At 38.3% G+C, this 15,909-nt stretch overlaps 1 protein-coding gene across 6 annotated transcripts in view; it reads left to right on the forward strand.

Annotated features, from left to right (window-relative positions):
* The window catches only part of ANAPC1 (anaphase promoting complex subunit 1), a 113,963-nt gene that overhangs the window by 42,420 nt on the left and 55,634 nt on the right, over window positions 1-15,909 (forward strand). For all 6 annotated transcript variants that reach the window (XM_059659147.1, XM_059659145.1, XM_059659148.1 and 3 more), the window contains 9 exons: window positions 1,894-1,968; window positions 2,698-2,966; window positions 4,196-4,287; window positions 5,038-5,186; window positions 8,267-8,345; window positions 8,756-8,792; window positions 8,908-8,978; window positions 11,422-11,600; window positions 14,559-14,773. In XM_059659147.1, the coding sequence (XP_059515130.1) occupies window positions 1,894-1,968; window positions 2,698-2,966; window positions 4,196-4,287; window positions 5,038-5,186; window positions 8,267-8,345; window positions 8,756-8,792; window positions 8,908-8,978; window positions 11,422-11,600; window positions 14,559-14,773 (1,166 nt within the window). The remainder of the gene's footprint in view (window positions 1-1,893; window positions 1,969-2,697; window positions 2,967-4,195; window positions 4,288-5,037; window positions 5,187-8,266; window positions 8,346-8,755; window positions 8,793-8,907; window positions 8,979-11,421; window positions 11,601-14,558; window positions 14,774-15,909) is intronic.

Here is a 15,909-nt window from a genome sequence, read left to right on the forward strand (position 1 = left end):
TAGCTAACATTGGGGTGACTCTTTGAGACATGGCATATTTGGTTATGGCTCATGGTTATTGTTCTTCTAAAGGAGTGAAGATGTGTGCCATTACAGAAGTACAGGAGGATAGGAAAACCCCATTGCAGTGCCTGTGGGTGCAGGCACTGTGCTAGGTGCTTTACATACATGGTTTCATTTACTCTTCACAGTGATCTTAGAAGAAAGGTATTTGTATCATGTTTTTCCAGGTGAAAGAATGAGTTTTGGTCACTTACTTTCTGTAGTTGGTGGAACTGATTTCTGAATGTATGTGTGTGTGTGTGTGTGTGTGTGTGTGTGTGTGTGTGTACACACATGCCAGAGGAAATTGAGACCAGATTATTATGACCACCTGATGTTTGTAGGCAAATTAGCTATAATTTTGTGCTGAAGTTGCTAGAGGGCCAGGCCATTATAAATAGGGAAGCAGGTTGTTTACCACGACAGTAGAAATGGTTTTTTTCTGAAGATATGGGTAAACAGTTCGATTTAACAGCCTTTGACGTGGGATGATTGTTGGTGCTTGGAGCCATGGAGCGAGTATCAGCAAAACAGCTGAATTCATTAAATGTTCAAGAGCAGCTGTGGTTAAAATGTTTAAAGACTGGACTGTCAGCCAAAAATCTGGGTCTGAACATGTGAATTATGGCCGTCAGCGACTAGTCAATGTTAGGGCAGAACGGAGAGTGGCAACACTGGTACAAGACAACAGAAGGGCAACAGTGCATCAACTTACTGCAGATCTTAATCAGGGATTCTCTCAAATGATCTCTGAACGCACTGTTCACGGTACACTGCATTGTATGGGATATGGAAGCTGAAGGCCTATTCGAACACCTTTGCTGTCTACCGTTACCAAGATAAAACGTCTCCATTTCGCACAGGAACACAAGGATTGGACAGTTGAGCTTTGGAAAAAAGTCATGTGGTCCGATGAATCACGTTTCCGGTTGCATCATGCATATGGCAGAGTGAGAATTTGGCGGAAACAGCATGAAAGCATGTACCCCACATGCCTGAGTACAACCCTTCAAGCTGGTGAGGGCAGTGTTATGGTTTGGGGCATGCTTTCCTGGAATGATATGGGTCCTTTAATTCATGTGGAACAACGTCGGAATAGCACAACATACTTAAGTATTGTTGCTGATCAAGTTCATCCTATCATGTTGATGGTGTATCCCAATGGAGATGGCTTCTTCCAACAAGACAATATGCCATGCCATGGTGCTCATATTGTGCAGGAATGGTTTCAAGAACATGAGGGAGACTTCACCTTGCTTAGGTGGCTCCCACAATCACCAGATCTCAATCCAATTGAGCATTTGTGGGATGAAGTTTAAAGAGCCATCAGGCAGCTGGTTCCACAACCATCAAATCTCACAGAACTGGACAGTGCTATTCATCAGGCATGGTGTCAGATTCCTCGCATCACCTTTCAACATCTCGTGGAGTCACTGCCAAGAAGAATCTTGCCGCAGTATTGAAGGCAAAAGGTGGCCCAACGAAGTACTGATGGGGTGGCCATTCAGTGTGTGTGTGTGTGTGTATACATACATATATATCCTCATGTGAGGATGTTTTTCTATTGATTAGAGAGGATGGAGGAGAAAGAGAAAGAGAGAAGTATCCATGTGAGAGAAACATATCAGTTGGTTGCCTCCAGCACGTGCTCCGACTAGGGCCCAGTCTGGGGAGGAGCTTGCAACTGAGATACGTGCCCTTGACCGAATTGAATCCAGGACCCATCGGTCTGCAGGTTGATGCTCTATCCACTGAGTCAAACCGGCTAGGGCTAATTTCAGAATCTTTTTAGTCAGTTGACAGTGACAACTTTATATGATCTTTGTCTTCTCTTTTGGGTTTATCTTCCAGTTTGACTTTGAAGGATCACTTTCCCCGGTAATTGCACCCAAAAAAGCAAGGCCTTCTGAGACGGGATCTGATGAGGTAAGTATTATTTCTTGCTAATATAAATTGCCCTGTAGATACTTTTACTAGTCTCTCATTTCTGTGGTATGCCTACGGATTAATTGGGCTTCACAGATACTGCGTTTTTTCAGAATCGAAGGTTTGTGGCAACCCTTCATCAAGCAAGTCAGCTGGTGCCATTTTCCTGACAGAGTTGCTCACTTCGTGTCCCTGTGTCACATTTTGATAAATATTGCAGTATTTGAAACATTTTCATTATTATTACATTTGTTATGGTGACCTGTGGTCAGTCATCTTTGATGTTACTATTGTAATTGTTTTGAGTCTCTACCAACTGCACCCATATGAGATGGTGAACTTACTGGATACATGTGTGTGTTTTGACTACTTCCCTGATTGGCCATTCCCATTCCCTGTTTCCCTCTCCTTGGGCTGCCCTTTTTCCTGTGGTACAACTAATAATCCTACAAGGCCTCCACGTTCAAGTGAAAGGAAGAGTCGCGCATCTCCTCCTGGGAAAAGTGCTGCGGAGATTGTGGAAATGACACAAAGGACTTAGAATATCATGGCCATCACTCAGCTGTTTTGATATTCTTTTTATGTTTCAGCATTGTGCTTTTTTTTTTTTTTTTTCAGATTCTTAGAGCAGCTTAATGTGAAATGGAACTTGAATTGCTTTAATTGAATTTTTTAAATGACAACATTTCAAGGAGGCATGATTTAAAAATCAAATCTGTTTCTTCTCAGGATTGGGAGTATTTACTGAATTCAGACTACCACCAGAAGGTTGAGTCTCACCTTTTGAACAGATCTTTATGTCTGAGTCCTTTGGAAGTTTCTCAGATAAAGGATGAGGACTTGTCACAGAATCTCAGTCTGGATTCTTCTACACTTCTCTTCTCTCACATACCTGCAATGTTTTTTGTTCTTCACCTTGTCTATGAGGAGCTTAAATTGAATACTCTGATGGGAGAAGGAATTCATTCACTTGTTGACCTCCTTGTTCAGTTGGCAAGGTAAATATTGTGTGTAGAGTGAAAACTTCTAGGAGTGCTCAGGTGACTCAGAAATTGGCCTTCTTAAGAACCCTGAGCATTTTTTTAAGAACCACAGAATTGTTTGAAGATATTGGCTATGTAAGAGCCTGTGGATCATGCTAGGGTTGCTATGAACAGCGGGAAGTCACAAAATATGTTAAACACTGGGGGTGACCTGTTGAGCATTTCATGTTGACAAGATGACTGGCTGCACTGTTGTGGAAGTTCTATAACAATACCTGCAGTGCTGTAACAATACCTACATTCTGATGGTGCTTACAGTTCAGAGAATCGCAGTTTAGCTACATAAATTGTCAAACAAGGCCAGGGAGTCATGATCCCCATTTAATGATGAGAAAACCTGTCTGAGTGTGTTTCCAAGACCATGACTTTTGGCTAGCTGTGGGCTCTGCTGCGCTGTGTTGTTACTGTCTGTGATCATCCCTGCCTTCCAGGTTCCTAGTGGATCTACATTTAAATTGTTCTAACAATGCTCTTTAATAGCCTTGAGTTTCGCACTGAATTCTAAAAGTCACACTTGGGTGTTATTTAAGCTTTGTGACCCTTGATGATAAAGAAAGTTGAATGGAATCAAAATGTCAATGTCTTTAGTTAAGGTTACAGCACATTTTCTAATTACTGTGATCTTCCTTTAGATACTGAAATTATTTTCTGAGACATGGCAGTTTTAATTGTTTGATTTCTCTTAGGATAAATCATTACTATCATGAAAATTCTTTTGTAAATGAAATAATTTCCAAACCCTAATCATGGGCTCTCTGAAATAAGTAACATTTGTATAATGTTTTACATTTTATGAGATATTTTTCACATATCTTGTTTAGTTTTAAAACTTCACAGTGAATTTACTGATGTTTCCCCATTTTCTGGAAGAAAATTTCAGGTTCTAGAGATGATTTGCTGAAGACCACACAGCTAATAAGTAATGGAGGAGAACCTAGACCTCAGTGTTTTTACAGTAGTTTCACCTCCACAAAATTTGTTTAGCAAAAGGAGTTTAGGTTGCTTTTATCATATTGGGCACTGGAAAGTTCAGAAATAGAATAAAGAGATTCTAGATTTGATTATCTTCTTTCTCATAGGTAAGTTTTTAAAATGGAAAGTTCTATTGATGAACCCTAATCTTGGGGGAAAATCTTGTAATACCGTCCTTGTTATTTCTATTTTATATTTTCTTATTGTTTTAGGGACTTAAAATTGGAGCCTTACTTAGATCATTACTACAGGGATTACCCAACACTTGTCAGAACTACTGGACAGGTGTGCACAATTGATCAAGGTAAGCATCTGTGTTGATAAAGATTTTATGAACAGTGTAGTGACATTTGCTTGTATTTTTCTTACCATCAGTCCCTAAGTCAGGGGGCAGGGCCTTCCCACTAGGCAGATTTTAGTTTGTGATTGATCTCTGATTTGCAGTAAGCCATAACTTCCTCAGTATGTGGGCAAATTATATTCATCCTTAAGGTTCTGAGTTGCAGAAGCTTAGCTTCTACTGCGAAGTATGCTGTGTCCAAGACCTGTGCTTGTCATTCCAGTTAATAATATTAAAAATTCAGTTCCTCAGTTGCACTGGCCACGTTTCAAGTGCCTAGTAGCTGCATGGGGCTAGTGGTTGCCATATTGGAACATATTCATTACCACTGTACTGTCTTAGACCCTGAGCTAAAGGGACTCAGGATTGGGGCCCAGTGTAGGAACGAGAGGAATCCTGACTGTCTCTTCTGTTTTCTCACCTTTCAGGTTAGGGCAGAAAATTTTGGTTAGATTCTTTATATGCCTTGAGCATAAAAATTTGCTGAATTTCTATCTAGCAGGGGATAAAATAATAGTCATTCAAATTCTACATATTATAATATAGACAGTTTACTTACTGTTGCAGGAAAAATGGAACATTTTGGAAAATAGGGAAAAATGTTATTCCGATTGATAACAGTATCTGTCATTTCAAAACATTTTCCCTTTAGAATAAAAGATCATTTTCCTAATGTATTCTTGTATGTCTATAAACATTTATCTAATTTTAAAGGTCAAACAGGGTTTATGCATCATCCATCATTTTTTACTTCTGAGCCACCAAGTATTTACCAGTGGGTGAGTTCTTGTCTGAAGGGTGAAGAAATGCCACCCTACCCTTACCTCCCTGGCATCTGTGAAAGAAGCCGACTTGTAGTTTTGGTATGTACTCATACTATTGCCTAACTTGTTTGTTTTTCTCTTTTTCTTTTAAAATATGGTTTAAAAATTATACAGTAAAATTAACTTTAAAAATTTGGTGTGCAGTTCTGTGAATTTCAACAAACATGTAGATTTATGTATTCACCACCATAACTAGGATACAGAATAGACCTCCTCCCTTCCAACAATTTCCCTTATACTTTTGAGATTCATGCAGGTGTTCCCTGTACCAGCAGTTGTGAATATAGCTGCTGTAATCATTCAGGTTTCTGTGTGAACATAAGTTTTCATTTCTTTAAAGTAGATACCCAGAGGTGGGATTGATGGTTATGTAGTAAGTATATATTTAGTTTTTAAGAAACTGTAAACTATTTTCACACTGACTGTACTCTTTTACATTTCCCCGGAAGTGTGTGAGCATTCCAGTGTCCCTGCATTTTTGTCAGTGTTTGCTGTTGTCATGATTTCTAATTTTTGCCATCCTGGTACATGTGCAGTGATATCTCACTTGGTTTTAATTTGCATTTCCTTAATGGCTAGTGATATTTTGAGCATTCTAGATAATGAAATTTTGTCAGATATGTGGATTGCAAATATTTTCTCCTACTTTGCATCTTGTCATGTCTCATCATTCTCTTAGTGTTTATTTTGTAGAGCAAAATTGTTCAATTTTGATGAAGCCAGTTTATCCAGTTTTTTTCTTTTATGGATAGTGCTTTTGGTGTCATATGTAAGAATTCATTGTTTAACTTCAGAACACAAGATTTTCTCCCTGTTTCCTTGTAGAATTTTATAGTTGTATGATTTACATTTAGAGCAACGATCCACTTCGATAATTTTTTATAAGACATGAGGTTTAAGTTGAGGTTGTTATTCAATCTGGATGTCCAAATCTTTTAACACTATTTGTTGAAAAGATTATTGTTTCTTTGTTGCTTTTACCGTTTTGTTAAAAGTCAGTTGACCACATTCTTTTTTTAAAAAAATATTTTTTCCCTTTATTGAATAAGATATTACAAATGTGTCCTTATCCCCCCAATGTCCCCTCATCCCCCCAATCCTGCGACCACATTCTTATGGGTCAATTTCTGGGTCTTTTAATCTGGTCCACTGATCTGTGTTGCAGTCCACACTGTCTTGATTACTGTAGCTTTAAAAGTAAGTCTTAAAACTGATTAGTATGACTCCTCCCATTAACTCTTTTTTTTTTTTTATAATTTTTTTAAAAAAATATATTTTACTGATTTTTTACAGAGAGGAAGGGAGAGAGATAGAGAGTTAGAAACATCGATGAAAGAGAAACATCGACCAGCTGCCTCCTGCACATCTACTGGGGATGTGCCCGCAACCCAGGTACATGCCCTTGACCGGAATCGAACCTGGGACCTTTCAGTCTGCAGGCTGACGCTCTATCCACTGAGCCAAACCGGTTTCGGCCCATTAACTCTTTTTCAATATTGTTTTAGCTATTTTAGTTCCTTTGCTTTTTCATTTAAATTTTTTAACCAGTTTGTCTGTAGCTTCCCAGGTACCAACTCCCCCCCCCCGCCCCCAGAGAAGTACATTATTTATTGTTAAAAATTAGTTCATTTTGCATAGTTAGGACATGTCCATGGTCAAATCTTCGAGTAAGAACCAAAGGGCATCTGGAAAGGTGAGCTTTTTCAGCGCCTGTCTCTCGGTCCCCTGGCCCTCGAGCAGCCTGCGCACAGGTCCTTTATGGACCCTTCAGGCTCACAGGAGAGCCGTGTGCTTTTGTCTTCCTCCCACATGTCAGTGGGCACACCCATCTTTTCGTCACTCTGCCTCTGCCTTCATGTTGAGGAAGGCTTCACAACCCCTGTGCTCTGACACAGACATGCAGAATGGTGATTCTGCTCTTTTAAATAAATGATAATGTGAGAATCTAACATACTATTTATTATTTTAACTTTTTTGGTGTACATTTTAGTGGCATTAAGTACATCCACAGTGTATTCAGAACAGCTTAATCCCAGAACTTTTGCATTTCTTGCAGATTGTGTGGAAGCATTTAAATTAAACCACCAAATTTTTGGTCTTGCTCAATGGGGTGGACCCAGTGTATTTCTAACCAAAAAAGGGAGCCAGAGAATTACGGATATGCCATAATTCTTCAACCTCCAACCTAAATACATTAGTCAACTTACAGATATTCACATTATAACTTTTCTTTGTTAGATTTGATGCCTGGTATATAGAATTTTAAGACCTTCCAGTTTCGTACTAAAATTCAGTAAAATCATGCTACTCCTTCAAAAAAACAAAGTGCCACTGCAGGTACAGATCTTAGTGGTGGGACAGATATTCAAAAGAGAACCATGGTCCTGGCCGGTGTTTCTCAGTGGTTGGCCCTTGAATCAAAGGGTCACAGGTTCGATTCTCAGTCAGGACACAGGGCACATATCAGGGTTGTGGGTTTCACTCCCCAGACCCAGTAGGGGCACATGTGGTTGGCAACCAGTCGATCACATTGATGTTTCGTTCTCTCTCCCTCCCTCCTTTCTTCCCTTCCATTTTCTCTGAAAAGCAATGGAAAAAATACCCTCAGGTGAGATTAACAACAATAAAAAAAAAGAGACTCTTGATGGCAGAAGTGGGAAAAGGGTTAGGGTCAAAGGGTTAGGGTTCACCTAACCAGAAATGACCTGAATGCCCATCTGAACAAAGTTGGTACATCTGTATAATGGAATACTGCTCAGCAGTAGAAAGAAACAAGCTCCTGATAGATGTGGTTAACGTGGCTGGATCTCAAAGGCATACTCACGAAGTAGGACACAGAAGACCACACATTTGTGGTTCCATTCACATGACACTGTAGAAGAGAAACAGAACACAGATGAGTTGTCTCTGGTGCTGGTGCAGGGAGGAGCAGATGGGCCACGAAGGGCACTGCGGACCTTTCTGGAGTGAGGACAGTATTCGTATCATGATTGTGATAGTGGTGATGGGACTGGAACATTTGTCAAAACACAGAGCTGTACACCTAAAGTGGATGAACTGTCCTATATGTAATGATAACCCAGTCATTTAAAAAAGATGTTAATTTCCTCCTTGTGCAGAGTATTGCGCTCTACATTCTTGGTGATGAAAGCTCTGTTTGTGATGAATCCTCACACTATTTATCGAGAATTTCTGTAGGTAAGTCAGTGTAATGTTAGGCTCTGCAAACAAAATTTTATAAATGTTGATATCAGAGTTGAAATTAGAAAATAGTTTCGTGTTTGTTTAGAAACCACATCTTACCTCATTGTAGAGGTTTTATCTTACACTGTTCTGGTCTAAGTCCATAACTGAATTTCAGAGACCAGGATGACTTAAAAATCTAACTTCATACTTTTAATGTACCTTATTTCATACTTTTAGAAGGATGATTATTATTATTTTTAGGATTATTTTAACTTCAGGGAAATTACACTTTCCAGCCTGCTTATTTTATTATTTTCTAGGAGTTGTTAGTTAAAGTTTTATTTCCAAATTTTTTGTGCATGTTATGTATTTTTTTTACCAGGAAGACTATCAAAATAAAAATTCGTTTTGTTATCTTGTAGCCCCCCAAAAGTCACAAGCAGAACAAGAGGAAAACAGGTGACTTTTATTCAGATTGTGCTTTTATATTAAATATAATTAAATATAGTTTTATATATAAAACTCGATTATGTGTCACTCTTCTGTTCAATAACTGTGTTTTGTTTTCCTACAGGTTTAGTTTCAGGCATTCTCCATCAGTTTCTAGTCTGGCTGAAAGATTGGTTGTCTGGATGGCTAATGTAGGTAAGGTTGTCTTTACTCTTTATGTGTTACTGAACTGCCAGTGAGAATCCTCTGCTTCCCTGGACACTCCACCCTCACGAAGCCCATCTTCCTCAAGGCAAGCTAGATCTGGAGGCATGAGGAGAGAAAGTCCCACAGGGTTGAGATTATGGCCTATCTAGCCACACTTCCTTTCCCTAACAGTTTCACAACTTTCATATGACATCAGCAATACTAGCTTCTGATCTCTGGGCCTCAGAATGGAGAGCACCAATCACTGCACACCAGACCTTAAGCCATTGTCATACTCAGATATCAGAAGGGAGTATTCCTGGCAAAACCTAAAAGTAATTGTATAAACATTGCAGGTGTGCTTTGGAAGGGTATAGGCCAGGGATTTGAGATGCCAAGATGAAGATTCATAGGTGGAGTGGGGAAGAAAAGAGTTTTCTACTCTCCAGTCCTAACCCTGTGATCCTAGGTTTCAAACTGAGTAAAGTACTAAAGAAATTTTTCACAAAAATAACTAAAAAAAAAGCCAAATTACTTATATGAAGATATTAAAAAAAATGAAGATGTTTCTATATTAGAAAGTCATGCTCTAATGAATGTTACAGGATATTCCTGAATTCTTAAAGACTGCTCTAAATGGCTTAGTTTTTCATTGTACTTTTTTGTATATCCTCTTCAAAATTATAATAATTGTCATTAGTATTACAGATTAGATACCTATGCTGAAAAAATAGTGGCCAACTTCTATCTATATGTTACATAATATTTAATAAAATTGTTGTTTTCATATAAGGAACCATTTTTACCTTAAAAATTAATCAAGGTTCTATATTAATAGATAATATATAATTTATAAAATTTAGATATTATTTTAGGAAAAATAAAAATTTAATTAACGTGAAGATTTAAAAATTTTAAAAATGAAATGTGGCATACATACAAAAGAATTTTTGAAATGTTTAGAGAATAACGATAAAGTGAATATTGATGTACTGGCCACCCACCATTAGAAACAAAACATTGCTAGTATGGTTGAAGACCCTTGTGTGTTTACTTCTGCATGGTGCCCTCCCACATAATCTACCACTAGAGGTAACCACTGTCCTACCTAAATTTTGTATTTCTTTTCTCATATATTTTTGTAGTTTTATCATCTTTATACATTGCTTAGTGTTTTATATTTTTGAACTTTATGTAAACATAAAAATAAAACTTTCTGCTATCTTATTTTCTTCACTCAATATTGTTATTAAAAATTTAGAAAAAAATATTTTTATTGATTTTAGAGAGGAAGGGAGAGAGAGAGAGATAGAAACATGAATGATGAGAGAGAATCATTGATTGGTTTCCTCCTGCACAGCCTGAAACCCGGGTATGTGCCCTGACCTAGAATTGAACCTCCTGGTTCAGAGGTTGATGCTCAACCACTGAGCCACACCATCTGGACTCAATACTTAAAGATTCATCCATGTTGACTCACATAGCAGTAGGTCACTTGTTTTCATTGCTAAATACTTCATTGTTTGAATATTAAAACTTATTTATTCATTTTTTGTTGTTGTTAATCCTCACCCAAGGATATTTTTCCGTTGATTTTTAGAGAGAATGGAAGGGAGGGGGAAACAGAGAGAGAGAAATATCCATGTGAGAGAAACACATCAATTGGCTGCCTCCTGAATGTGCCCCAGTGGGGGCCAGCGATCCATCCTGCAACCAAGGTACATGCCATTGACTAGAATCAAACTCAAGACCCTTCAGTCCTTGGGCAATGCTCTTTCCACTCATCAAAACTGGCTGGGCCTTATTTATCCATTCTATTGATGCAAGCAATTGGGATGTTCCCTCTCTTCCCTTTTTTTGCCATAGTGAAACAACATTGCTAACAAATATTTTAATATTGTGTCCTGGTGCACATGTGCACAAGTTTCTGTATGGCTATTGTTGGACCATAGGGGTCGGCCTATCTGTACATGCCAAGTGTTTTCCAGTGTGGTTGTACCAGTACATAAGTAACCACCATCAACTGTGGTCGAGAAGCACTGTTGCTGTGCATAGTTGCCAATACTTGATATTGATTGACTTCAATATTTGTCTGTCAGGCTAGTGTGAACTTCTGTTTTCTAGTGGTTTTAGTTTTGTGTTTCCATGATCACTCATTGGATAAACAATCTTTTCATATGTTTATTGACTCTTTGTATTTAATCTATGGAATGGTTTTTAAGTCCTTGGTGGTTTTCCTATTGTTTTAATTGTCTTTTTCTTAAGGTTTTTTAGAATTTTGTAAAGAGACCTTTTCTGCTAATTCCTGATGTCAAGACACTAGCCTGGTAGTAAGATGAATAAAATGAATTTCTTTCTTGTCAGAATAGATGTTTGTTAACTTTAGTCAGAGGCTAAACAGGAGAGTGGCAAGTCTAAATGCAAATGAAAAATGTTTTCCTTTCACCATCAGGTTTCACTTTAAGAGACTTGGAAACTCTTCCCTTTGGAATTGCTCTTCCCATTAGAGATGCAATTTATCACTGTCGAGAGCAGCCTGCTGCAGACTGGCCAGAGGCTGTGTGTCTCTTGATTGGACGCCAGGACCTATCCAAGCAGGCCTGTGAAGGAAACTTACCCAAAGGGAAATCTGTGAGTGTCAACACCGAAAGTTCAAGGTTCAGTTTGGCCTTAGTAACATCAAAGTAGGAATGTTCTACATTTCTTTTGTCTTTCTGCAAGCATGTATATTACATTGCCTTTTTCATATTATGTGCCAGGTGGCATTTATAATTGGACAAATGTTATTAATTGTAAATTAAACACGAGAACAGGAGATTTTGGAATGCTTGGTCTTTCCTGGAACTTTCTTCACCTTGAGTGATCAGTAGAGCAACTACCATGGCTGACTCCCTACTTATATTGTATTGGTAATTAACTAATTTATAATTATGTGGGAAAAGCAAGAGCATAGATCCTGAATTTTCATAATTAATATATAACTATTTTCTGTTTCATACATTTCTGATGAGTTGGCTTTCTTGAATTTAACCTTTGAATATTGTAAATATATCTGTTTAATCACATCAAACTGAAGCCCCAAGAAAAGGATTTTTTGGGGGGAGGGGACAGAGGGCACTAAGGTTTGAAAGATGTCTTAATGTTATCCCTTCTGAATACTGTCCTTCATCGGTCTTTAAGTCTGTTTTTTAAAGAATGGGTTCTAAGGTAGAAAGTGAATTACATCATTACTCTCCAATTATTTCTTTTAAAATCAGCGTCTTTAAAAATTTAAAAATGGAATTTTTAAAATTTCTAAACTCGAGTTAACTTTAAAATCATAAATGGTAGTGCTGTATTACTGTGAGCATCCCAGAGGGTCCAGCGGTGACAGTGGAAATTTGCCTAATCTCTTATTAGCCTTTGAACCAACAGATAATAATCAACACATTTTGACTATTTATAATCCACATCAGGTCTTAGGCTACTGATGCTTTAGAACCTGTGTCAAAATTTATTCCTGACATTAGTGTTGCCTCATGTAACTGTGACAGAATCTGTTTCCGTGGGGATCCATCTTCAGCAGGGTCCGACCAGATAGTGCTCTTCAGTCTGCACCTACATAACAACTCTTATTTGAGTTAGTATTTGTTTTGTCTTAAACAGAAAACCATTTTTTTTGAGGGGAGGGGTTAATACAATTTTTATTCTTCCCTTGGCCAAGATAAGTGTTAGCATTTAGACCTCTTTTCACGGAGTAAGAGCAGTGTAACATCATTAGCACTGAAACCAAATGGTATTGATAATCATTCAGCTGTATTTGTCATTTTAAGTAATTCTGTCTAAACTCAGTTCAGTTAGTTGAGGCTGTATTCTATAACTCATCTAAATTTAACTTACCAGCTGTTTGGGTCTATATTTTATAGCTAACCCACCCATTAGAATATAGTTTCTTTTTAAAATTAGATAGTTCATAGGAACTGTAATAAATTTTTATGAACTAAATAAAAGTGATTATTTAGCCCTATCTGCCATTATTTTTTTCATGTTAATACTGTTTCCATGTTAAATGTTGACAGAACTCTAGCATTTTAACTAGAAGTTAACCTTTTGTTAAAAGAATATAAAACATTGAGAGAAAAGAAGATTTCATGCTATTAAAATCTGTGTTGAAGCCTGAATTACAGTGAAACCTTGGTTTTCTAACTAATTTGTTCCAGAAGGCTGTTTCGAGAAGTGATTTGCTGGAAAACAGAATCATTTTTCCCCATTAGAAATAATGTAAATTTTATTAATTCTTTCCAAACCCCCAAATGATTCTGTTTTGATCTTTCTTATATACAATACATGTCTAATGTACTATTTAACCTATAAACAAAGACTTCTTTTTTTTAACTTATCAGCCACCCCTGCGCCCCCCCCTCCCGGCCCCCCCTTAGCCTTAAATGAATCACTTTCAGCACTGGTTCCCCAGTTTCTTTCAAGGAGGTCAGTATGTGGCATCTGCTTTTTTACATATCTCCGCCTCCAAAATGCTGTCATTGGCTACCTGCTTTTCCTCTAGCCAACAGTTTTTCTACCTCTTCAGTTGTCCCTGATCATTGTTTTTTTCACATCCTTTGTAACATTAGTACTCTTGATGGCCTCTGTAAGTTTTAAAATTGTGCCAGTCCTCCATTTAGTCAGCAACAAAAGCAAAACAAACAAACAAACAAACAAAAAAACAACACAAAAATATTCACAGCACTGTTTCCTGAGAGGTTAATAATCCTAGATTTAGCAGTAAATTGACTTGCATTCTCTCTTTTGTTTATGGCCTGAAAGACACTTTTTGTCATTCTGATGTATCAGCATGAAAGGGTTGTCAGGTCCAGAACCAAAGTTTATTCAACAACCCAGGCATTTTTTCCATGAACAACCTGGTCGAGAATCGAATTGTTCAAGATGGGAGGAGTTTGAGAGCTGAGGGTTGACTGTACTTGGACTGGAACCAGACTCATACTAAAAGCATACACTGAGCTTATGAGGACAGAATGATAATCAAGGATTGAACCCTTTTCATTTGTTTTGTTACATCAGTCCCCTCCCTTTTAAGAAATTTTTATTTGGAACATATTTACAAACAAAAGTGAAAACCAGCCATGATCCATTGTATTTAAAACTCTAAAGGGAGAAAGTATTGTTCAGCTACCCTTGTTGCTTATTCTGCATGTTTTTCTTTTCTGCTTATATTGATAAAATACAATATTTAAATCAGTGTGGGTTCTTAAATAATAATGGGGGGTGTCATATCTGTTTTCAAGATGTTTAGGATATAGTTAGATTTTTATAATTTATTAGATCCTTTTAAAGAATCCTCCTCCTGACTCTTATCTCAAATTTAAACTTCTCTTGGCTCAATAAAGAATTTTTAAGTGGGCAGTTTAATTGTGCTGTAACAGAGAGTTCTACGTTAGAGTCCTGGTACATAAGGGAATCCAGGCTCGCCTGCTTTTGAATGCATAGTTTTTCTCTGTTGGTGGTCAGATATGTCATCCTGGACATGCTCATGTCAGTCAGTGTGTGTTGACTGGTTTTTAAATTGTCACTACAACCAAGTCTGTTACTCAGGTGCTCTCATCAGATGTTCCTTCAGGAACAGAGACTGAGGAGGAAGATGATGGCATGAACGACATGAATCAGGAGGTTATGTCACTCATATGGAGTGAAGATTTAAGGGTGCAGGACGTGCGGAGGCTTCTTCAAAGTGCGCATCCTGTCCGTGTCAATGTGGTGCAGTACCCAGAGCTCAGTGACCATGAGTTCATTGAAGAGAAGGAAAACAGGTAATTGAAAGCATGAATTTTTTTTTTAACGCTAAAAGCCCAAAAATGGATACTTTAAAGTTAAAAGTATCATATGTTTTAAGTATTTATCCAACCTTAATACTCTATACATTTTCAACATATTTTGGCGTTTAATGAGGTAAATGTTGTACTTCAGACCCTCATCCTCTTGAAATACAGCTCTCTGCTCTTAGTTACCTTAAGAATTTATAAAGGAAAACACTGAACTCATCCTTGGACTTCTTGATCAGGAAAATATTTTGAATTTTTCTTGTGTTATTTTCAGTATAAACTTACACCAGTATTTTTTCCTTGCTCCCATTAGAAACTCTAATAGTGATACGTAATATTGTATAAGCCTTCTCTTTTGCCATTCTCTAAAACTTATGTTCTTTATTACATTGCTAATACTAATTTATCCCTTGATAACTTGTACGATTCAGTAGTAATCACTATAACATTCCAGAATTGTTGCCTTGGGGCAATTCAACTTAATTTTTATCAATTATAGTTGAAATTCAATATTATTTTATATTAGTTTCAGATATATAGTATAGTGCTTAGACATTATATAATTATGAAGTTATCCCCCAAATAATTCAAGCATCCACTTGGCATCATACATAGTTATTATAATACTAGGGGCCCGGTGCACGAAATTCGTGCACTGGGTGTGTGTGTGTGTGTGTGTGGGGGGGGAGTGTCCCTCAGCCCAGCCTGCCCCCTCTCACATACTGGGAGCCCTCAGGCGTTGACCCCCATCACCCTCCAATCGCAGGATCGGCCCCTTGCCCAGGTCTGACGCCTCTGACAGAGGTGTCAGGCCTGGGCAGGGGACCCTCATTTCCCCCCATCACTGTTCTGCCCCCAACCCAGGCCTGATGCCTCTGGCCCAGGCATCAGGCCTGGGCAGGGGACCCCCAGACCCCTCCGATTGCTGGCTCTGCCCCTTGCCCAGGCCTGATGCCTCAGCCAGAGGCGTAGACCCCCATCACCCTCTGATCACCTGATCGGCCCCTTGCCCAGGCCTGACGCCTCCGCCAGAGGTGTCAGGCTCGGACAGGGGACACTCATCTCCCCCCGATCACTGGCTCTGGCCCTCGCCCAGGCCTGAGGCCTCTGGCCCAGGAATCATG

This window comes from Myotis daubentonii, chromosome 12 (genome assembly GCF_963259705.1).
Source record: "Myotis daubentonii chromosome 12, mMyoDau2.1, whole genome shotgun sequence".
Lineage (NCBI taxonomy): Eukaryota > Metazoa > Chordata > Mammalia > Chiroptera > Vespertilionidae > Myotis > Myotis daubentonii.